Below are 8,863 nucleotides of genomic sequence, written 5' to 3'. Positions count from 1 at the left end.
ACCATTTTTGTGGAACCCCATAGGCAAAAGCTCTTAAAATCCCTCGTTGGAGGTGGTGTTAGTTTAAAAACTCTAATGGAAAGAACCGATTCTTATCTTTTTTAGTTAAAAATTAAAAAACAGTTTCTTAACTTTCGCTAGGAACTCTATCCTAAGAATCCCGGCTTAATCGTGCCCTTAGTTTCTAAAGTCTTGAAACAATAATTGCATGCATGAGATCTGTTACGACACATGTGTAGGTATCCTTATCCATTCTAGCTCTTAAACTATATATACTTATGATAATTAATTTCTTAAGAAATAGACATTTTATAACATACTATTATATACTCCCTCCGTTACATTAAAATAGATTTTTTTTTTTGAAGTTTGTTTCACAAATATGTATTTTTATGTTTTCTATGAAAAAAATATAAATTTCGAAAAAATTAATTGATTTTATTGAATTACTATTGGTTAAAAGTTATTGAAAATTGAAAATTACAGAAAACGATATATTTATTATGGTAGTTTAATATGTTTTCTTAACATATATAAAAATACTAAAAAATCTATCTTTAAAAAGAGTATTAAACATCTTTATTTTATTTATAAAAGTGATTCATTAGATAAAAAGACCATTTTTTTTTTGAGAAAGGACTTTGGCTGAAAAGCCGATTAAAAACTATTTTTTACAAAAAGCTATATAAAATGTTTAACACTAACTTACACATGCAAAATTGCAAACAAAACCAGTATATTTTTTTTCAAACCAAAAGGTCCAAAACTGAATTAAAATCTACTTCGTATCATCACCCTTAATCATCTGGTGAACGAAGATGATATACTATTTAGTATTTTATTCTTAAACAAGAATCCAAACTATATAGTAATCTAACAAAGTCCAAACAAGTAGTAGTAATAGTTTGCTAGATTTGTTGATATGATAGCGAATATAATTGTAGAGAAGTAGTTGCTATGGGTTGAGGATAAGTGTAACAGTACTTAGTTGCAAACCACTCATTTAACAACACGTTGTCTTTCTTGAGTGTACCGTTGAAACTTGAAAGTAATTTCTCCCACTTGCATCTCCTCAACGTGAGGCAATCATATCCATGCCGCAGTACTACTATGCACCCAATGACCCAAAATGGCCAATCCATTTTAATATTTCTTTTCTTTATTTGAACACTGGATGTAGATGTAAATTAATCTTTACGTGGAATTAGTAGAAACTTTACATATATATATATATATATATAACCATAATTAATTTTTTTTTAAGCATTTTATGATTCTAATTTTGTAATTGCGTTGTCACCGCTACTTGATTTTTTTTTTCTTTGCAAAATAACCGCTACTTGATTTGATCAGTTGAAATTATACGTCCCTTATACCATGCACGTTACTTAGGCATAATAGTGACATAATACCCAATAAAACTAAGAAAATACGATATTGAAAGAAAACTATTGTACTAGGACCTTGGATAAATTCACTACATATACCCATTTTCAAAATATACACAAGTTTGCACTAGCATCAACGTATATATATATATATTTTTTATCAACGTATATATATATATATATATATATATATATATATATTTTTTTTTTTTGCTTTATCAACGTATATATTTGTATATACATTTTCACAATATCAAACACTGAACATATATATGATATGAATAGATATGGTTTGCTTCACGATAGATATTTGGAAGAAGTTTCAGTAGTTTTGAGTTATTATTTTTCGCAAAACCAAGTCACACAAATTGTAAAAAAATATTTCTGATCTGAATAAATTTAACAGTCATTAAAAAAAAAAAATGAACTGATGATAATATCACGTTCGCCGAGAGAGAAGAAGCGTCCAATTTTAGGCGGTCATCAAACTCTTGTCAATTTGACCAAAGAACTAAAAGTTATTTGTCCTTTTAGAATTTTTTTTTTCTGTTTCCACGTTTATCATATATCATATAAGAACAAGCTAAATCAACTCGACGTGACCTATTAAACCATAATTTTGGGTTTACTGTATACTGTGTATACAATAAATCATGTTCTAATAAAGATTATACTTTTTCGGATTCAACTCATTTTTCTCAGTCTTTATTCAAAGTACAGAAATTCAGAACATAAAAACAAACATGGCTAATTATTTAGAACAGAAATAAACATTTTATTAATTTTTGGTTTTTGCATTTGATAGGCATAAACGTGATTAACGTCTTCGAGCTGCAGTTTCTCTCTGGGCGTTAAAGAAGACAGCAGCGACAGGAAGACCAAGATCATACTCGATCGCAAATTTTCGAGTGTTGAAGTTATCTCTCGAAGGAATGTTTGGGAAGATAACACGTCTTTGCTTCTGCTTGAACAGAACAAACACGAACCTGTGTATCCCTATGCTAGGCCTTGGCAACTCATAGCTCACCACCTCTTTTCCTATTATTTCAATTCAAATGTCTTTAATGAATATGTGAAATTATTTTACTAAAGTATTATGTATCGCAAAATTCATGACAAGTCCGTACCAAATGTAGCATCGGTTGTACCGGGGATGTTTGTTACTATCCTGTTTAAACATTTACAAGAAAAAAAAACATTTACAAGAATTAATTTCTTTATCTTTCTACTAAAAAGTTTAGGGAAATCCCCGTGTTGTGATGGAAGAGATTTTGACCAAAATAACTCAAGTTCATATAAAATCAGTCGAGAGACAAAAAACAAAAACATCATTAGGGTTGAAAATTCTAATGAAATACATATTGAATATTGGCCCAAAATGAAACGACAAACGAAAATGATCGTACCAATGCAGGTGCTCTTTTAGAAAGGGGTCACTAGGACCTGGAACATCAGGGTCTATCATCACCTGTTTTCGATTAAGTTGTGTTTACCATCAATAAAAAATTTAAAGTAATAATGATAAAATTTAAATAACAGCATCATGTTATTTACAAAACATGTAAAAAATTTAAGATAAAAAGAAAGAGACTTTTATATGTTTTGACCATAAACAATCAGCGTTCCAACATTAGTGATGATTTCAGAATAATCTTAATAAATGCATATATACCAAGGTGAAGAAGGATCTGAGATCACCACCATGGATCTCAACCCTAGGCTTGGAGGAGACAGAGGAAGGAAAAAGCTCATGGCTGTTGGAGACTTGCTTCATGTTGTAGCTCACATTCATTTTAATTGTTGGAGTGAAGAAATCGAGAACATCTCCTACCACTCTTCCCATTATCAATGGCTCTATCACTCTTTCTCCCATATTCTCCGTTTTTAACTTATTAAGTTTCTTTCTGCTTCTAACTAATTGTGGGATTTAAAGTGAGCTACGGGAGAGATTTGTAGTGGTGTGGGTTAACAAAGATGACCAAGACATCTATTTATAGGGGTTTTCCAACTTGGGAGAGAGAGAGACACTTTAGGGGCAAGCGCTCTCTCTCGTGTTGTCTTAAGACATTTATAACTAATATGGTTTATGTTACTAGTGTCTTAAACTAATCAATAAATGAGTCCATTAATTTACAGAATCATATAATCTTTAGCGGCGTCAAGAACAAAAACCATTCAAAGTTCGACCAAAAAAATCCTAGCTAGATATCTCTCTGAAAAAATGAACTCAGGAGCTCTTTTCATTCGTCCATGATTAAGAAATTTCTATACTAAGACCATTGTTATCCCAGAAACCCATTTGGGGTTTCTTAATTTTTTTTTTCGCTTTTTCAAATTTAGAAAAAAAAAAATTATAAACGAACTAATCGCGGGTCGCCACGTGTCAGTGAGAGTTGCGAACAGTGTAAGAAATCCTTAAGGACCGACTACTATTTGGTAGTTTTGGTAACCGGTTTCTTAAAAAATAATGGATACTACGCGGGATCCACGCGGTGGGATTTTTTAGTAGGCATATTATGAATATGTATTAAGAATAAACCTAATTAAAAACAGATGGTAACTATTATGAATTTATATAATACCAGTAATTATAGATCATATAAAGGCATATTTTAATAAGATGTAGACGTATGGCAAATGAATATTAATTAAAAAGTAATATTCCAATCGCAGAATTTGGGGACTTCCCCACTACTGGGGACTTTTACTTCCCCACTACTGGAACGACAACGCATTGGATCTTCAAAAGAACACTAGTTATAAAAACATTATCATTATAACCAAGAGTTTACGTGAAGAAACGATTCTTAAATGGAGATTGTACTGAATGATTTGTACATGTATAATGTAATTTTGTAAAACCTTAATAAGAGTTCCAACAAAACAACAACAAAAATCGTTAGAAAATCATACAGCGAAGTAACAAGTCTTATGGAATCAACAGAAAAGCCGTATAAAAATATAATTGTACTATTTTAGTGGAAACTCCAAATAAGAGTTTATATATCTAACTGGTGACCAGATCGAATGAAAAAAATTATGGTAATTTTTTTGTTCTTTCGATTTTGTACCAGTTGTATTGAATTTTTTTGTCAAATTATTGACATGCGGGTCCTACTCTTTTTTTCTAATAGGACATTTTTAATGGTTGACTTCGTTTTCAGCTTCATAAATGCATTTTATTCAAAATGAAGCAAAAAATGAAATACATCTCATGCAATGGTTTGCTTCATTTCTTTCTTGTAAAAGAAATTTTCTACGTATATTCTATGTCCACTTTATCATTAATTATTAATAACATCTTAACTTTTTCATATTTAGTAATTTTACCCAAGTGTTTTGTTTTAACAATAACTAGATCTCGATCCGCGCAACCGCACAGATTTTTGCTTTCATTTATTTTTATATAAACATTTTTTTTTCAATTCTAAATTGGTATATATTATAATATATATATGTTTATCAATTTTTAAAACATAATAAGTTTACGGTATATTTTTTCATTGAATAGATTGTTTCAACCTTTCACATGTATCGATATCTTCTTATATATATATATTTTCGGATTATTATTTCATTATTAAAATCGTAACTATATATATAAAGATTAATAAAATATTGTTTTATTGTCATATTCAAAAATATTGTAACATTTTACAAATTTAGAAAGTTTTTTAAAAATTAAACTTTTCGCTTCATAGATTTATATTATCGAGTAAATAATTAAACATTTAGTTTTTGCTTAATTTTTATAATAAACTATACAGTTTAAAATTTATTTTCATTAGTTTAAGGTAGTAAAGATTAATCATTGTTAGATAATATGATTTTTGTTATTTAAAAAAAAATCTTTATAATTTTAAAAGTTAACATCGACAAATATTTAAATAAGAAGTATAATATTACAACATTAAATTATATTTATTTAATTTATAATATCTATAAATCCAGTGTATCATCTAGTGTTTAAATCCAATTATTGATAGCCCAATAAAAAATTCAGGTAGGCCCAAAATTAACTGATAAGATTATAGATTAAATATAACATGACTTTCTAGGAATAGGTCCATTAGGTCTATTTTTTAAAAAAATCACACATGAATCAAGATTATAACTTCTGTTTTAATATATAAGATCTAACATAATTATTATTTAATATAAATCAAACATTATCATATTAAAATATTATTACATAACATAAATAAACAAACACAGAACACCATATTTTGTAAAAAAGACATCTTTTATATATTTTTTCTTTAAATGATTAATAAAAGTATTTATAAGTAAAATGTGATATTATTTATCTTTCATTATTTTTAAACGAATTAAAGTTCTTAAAATGAATATTCTCATGTTTTTCAATATAAATATCTAATTACATGAATAGAATTGTCAAAATTTTAAAATTAATTGAATAATATTGACATATATAATTTATTTCAGTAAAAAATAGAAACAAACAAAAGTTAAGGACCAATTTATAATTTGGAAAGTTCAGCTTAAAAAATGAAGCAATGAACAATATTGCTTCAAATTTGAAGCCATATTGTTCATTGCTTCATTTTGAAGCAAGAAATGAAGCACCATTGAAGCAAAAAGTGAAAAATGAAACGCCATTGAAGATAGTCTAAATTCTTGATAGATAAATGAAATTATAAAGAAAAATTTTCCTCTCAATTCTGGTGAGGAACAAAATGAAAAAAAAAAATCATATTTTCTTATTTTTTTCAATTCCACACATGAACTTTGATTCATTATTTTGTTCATTTTTGCCATTCATCTAGTGGTCACCAATCCCAGCCCTGTAGAAGCTAAATTTGATTGAGAATTTAATCATAAATTTAACAAAACATATATTTCAAAGAAGAACAATAGAACATCAACTAGACTAGTGGCCAACGTATCAATTAGCTTGATGAAGATTTAAACCAAAAGATGTAGCAAGAAACAGAGAATGCGTTATAACCCAAAAGCTACTAACTGAATCTTCTCAATCTCATGATAGTTTTTGCTGTTGCATCTTCGACGGTCATCTGAAAATGAACAAACGATCTTTTTGGAATCCTCGCATCTGATGATAAAGAGCCACAAAATAAAACACACAAAGCGTGGGGTTCATCCATGTCAAGTAACGATATTACGGTAAGCCAAAAAACACTTGAACACGTTTGGAAAAGTCCAAACTGAACCGTTTCATGTCTAAGCGCATATGGTCTGGACGAACTCCACCCAGTGGATAAAACCATGGTCAGGCTTGAAATGGATCAAGCCGAAAGGCTACTTTGAAGCAAAAATTTGAAAATTAAAACATTAGAGAATAGCCTGGAGAAAATTAATATAAGTGATCATATATAATCTAAAAAGGCTTAGAGCTTTCTACATCATTTCCGTTGATGAATTAATATCAGAGATTTAGAGGGTTAAGACTAAGCTAAGCAGGGCCTGGTTACGGGACGACCAGAACATAAATCAATCCATGAAATGTCTTATAGCAAAAACAAAATTCAATTCGAAGGCATAATCACTAGTCCAGACACAGAAAACAGAAAAAAAGAGAGATAAAGCAAGACGTAGTTCTGTCTTCTTGTTTCTACTAGTGGAGAAGGAACAAAGAACAAGGCGAATCAACGAAGTCTCCTAGCTTCTCTCTCAGACTCGAGCAAGGTGAGGATGTCACCTTCTCTCACTGGTCCCTTAACGTTCCTCATAATGTAACGATCAGAGTCTGTGAACTTCACTCGTACCTGGGTCACCTGACCCCTGGATCCAGTACGACCCATCACTTTCACCACCACGGCGTGCTTAATCTGAGAATCCATTCTGATTCAATAAATAACAAATATGAAAGTTTTATCAAAATTTCACATTTATTAATACATTTGCTAGGATATATTCAAATCTGCTTCGCTTATAACTATTCATGGAACAGTTACATAATAGTAAGACCATAGCACGTGATTATTGATTTCTAATTAGGAATGAAGACAGCACAAACTAACAATCCTTGTTTCTAATCGCTGTCTGAAGCATTATCTTACAAGCAGAGCAGAGTTATCTAACTACAGTTCCGAGAGAAATGAAAAAAGAAGACGACAAATCTCTACAAGATTGCGATAATCAAATATAAGATGAGAATCAGAAGGTTGAAGATACCTGAAGACGAAGGCTCAGGGAGAGGCGGAGGTGCGGCGATGCAAAAACCCTAATTTCTAGAGAATCGATAAAGAGTGTTGTTACGTTGAGACTTTATAGGGGGTGCTGATCCGATCGGCCCATATAAAAAGCCCAAGGAAATTTGTATGGGCTGGGCTTTATAGTTGTTCAGGTTACACGTTCAGTGATTCTAGCCGGTTCTTTTAAGTCAACGCGTGTTTTATAAATTTAATAAAAGGATAATACGAAAACCATTAAGGATTAGGATTCTTTAAAAAGGAAATCTCCATACAGATTTTCGCTATAAATATAGATCTCCTCGCACAACTTATTTCATAAACTTCTTTACATCCATCATTCATATAGTTTTCATTAGCAACCAACAATGTCTTACGTTAAGGTTTTTGAAAGCATCGACAAAAACAAAGATGGTAAAATTTCATGGGACGAGTTCTCTCAATGGATCCGTGCTTTCTCTCCTTTGATGACGTCTGAAGAAATCGATGAGATGTTCACAGAGCTTGATGCTGATGGTGACCGTCAAATAGATATTGTAGAATTCGCCAAGTGCTATGTGGTTGGCGAAAAAGAAGAAGAAGAAGAAGCTGTTCTGAAAGAAGCTTTTGATCTGTATGATATTAATCGTGATGGGAAGATTTCACCGGGTGAGCTTCATGTTGTGTTGAAGCGTCTTGGAAGGAATAAGTCAATGGAGGAATGTGCTAGCATGGTTGGTGCCGTTGATGCAGACCAAGATGGTCATGTTAGCTTTGAAGAATTCAAGACTATGATGAATTCTGACAAGAGGTTACTATGATTTTACCTATATTTTCTTTAGTTTATGCTTTTGCTTTCTCTTTTATGAATGTAGTTTTATTAACTTCAAAGTTATCGTGCACATGAATGATTTAGTTTGGATTTGTATCTATCTCTTTCTAACCTAAAAAAAGGTTTTCAATATTTAGTTTTATTCCAATACGAATTAAGATTTGATTAAATTAAAAGGAAAATATACATTATCAAATTAAACCTTGATCTAATCTCTAAAGTTTAAAGCTATAATGAGACGAACATTTATTTAATATTGAAAATAAAAAGAACACGTTTTGCTTACTACATACTACATACAACATACAACATACCAACATAAAACATCTGAGAAGCAAACACAAAACAAAAGCACAAACTCATATCTGTTTTGCTTACTATAACACATACCAACATAAAACATCTGAGAAGCAAAAACAAAACAAAAGCACAAACTCATATCTCAAACTCTCTCTTCCCTTCCATCGTTTAGAGCCTAGAGACATTGGTTG

General features: G+C 30.4%; 3 protein-coding genes across 3 annotated transcripts; 1 reads left to right on the top strand and 2 right to left on the bottom strand.

The window, feature by feature from the left end:
- Positions 1-2,117: 2,117 nt before the first annotated feature.
- LOC106320618 (protein TERMINAL FLOWER 1) lies at positions 2,118-3,365 on the bottom strand. The gene is made up of 4 exons (XM_013758997.1): positions 3,061-3,365; positions 2,795-2,856; positions 2,516-2,556; positions 2,118-2,426 (listed from the first exon to the last, which is right to left on the bottom strand). The coding sequence occupies exons 1-4, from the start codon at positions 3,259-3,261 to the stop codon at positions 2,206-2,208; spliced, it is 525 nt and encodes a 174-aa protein (XP_013614451.1). The 5' UTR covers positions 3,262-3,365; the 3' UTR covers positions 2,118-2,205.
- A 3,487-nt stretch (positions 3,366-6,852) lies between these two features.
- Positions 6,853-7,551, bottom strand: LOC106320620 (40S ribosomal protein S28-1). Its single transcript, XM_013758999.1, has 2 exons — positions 7,545-7,551; positions 6,853-7,211 (listed from the first exon to the last, which is right to left on the bottom strand). The coding sequence occupies exon 2, from the start codon at positions 7,208-7,210 to the stop codon at positions 7,016-7,018; it is 195 nt and encodes a 64-aa protein (XP_013614453.1). The 5' UTR covers position 7,211; positions 7,545-7,551; the 3' UTR covers positions 6,853-7,015.
- A 316-nt stretch (positions 7,552-7,867) lies between these two features.
- LOC106320619 (probable calcium-binding protein CML32) lies at positions 7,868-8,438 on the top strand. Its single transcript, XM_013758998.1, has one exon. It carries the CDS (start codon positions 7,930-7,932, stop codon positions 8,359-8,361), a length of 432 nt encoding a protein of 143 aa, XP_013614452.1. The 5' UTR covers positions 7,868-7,929; the 3' UTR covers positions 8,362-8,438.
- Positions 8,439-8,863: the final 425 nt, after the last annotated feature.

The sequence above is a fragment of the Brassica oleracea genome, unplaced genomic scaffold, assembly GCF_000695525.1.
Source record: "Brassica oleracea var. oleracea cultivar TO1000 unplaced genomic scaffold, BOL UnpScaffold00983, whole genome shotgun sequence".
NCBI lineage: Eukaryota > Viridiplantae > Streptophyta > Magnoliopsida > Brassicales > Brassicaceae > Brassica > Brassica oleracea.
The sequence above is the reverse complement of the archived record's forward strand: the minus strand, read 5'-3'. Positions and strand labels throughout refer to the sequence as shown.

Excerpts from the sequence above, each read along its gene's own strand:
- LOC106320618 (XM_013758997.1), bottom strand. The coding sequence starts at position 3,261 with ATGGGAGAAAGAGTGATAGAGCCATTGATAATGGGAAGAGTGGTAGGA. Across the intron at positions 2,857-3,060 it reads TCAGATCCTTCTTCACCTTG|GTGATGATAGACCCTGATGT; the intron begins GTATATATGCAT and ends AATCGAAAACAG. Across the intron at positions 2,427-2,515 it reads TACAACCGATGCTACATTTG|GAAAAGAGGTGGTGAGCTAT; the intron begins GTACGGACTTGT and ends TTGAAATAATAG.
- LOC106320620 (XM_013758999.1), bottom strand. The coding sequence starts at position 7,210 with ATGGATTCTCAGATTAAGCACGCCGTGGTGGTGAAAGTGATGGGTCGT.
- LOC106320619 (XM_013758998.1), top strand. The coding sequence starts at position 7,930 with ATGTCTTACGTTAAGGTTTTTGAAAGCATCGACAAAAACAAAGATGGT.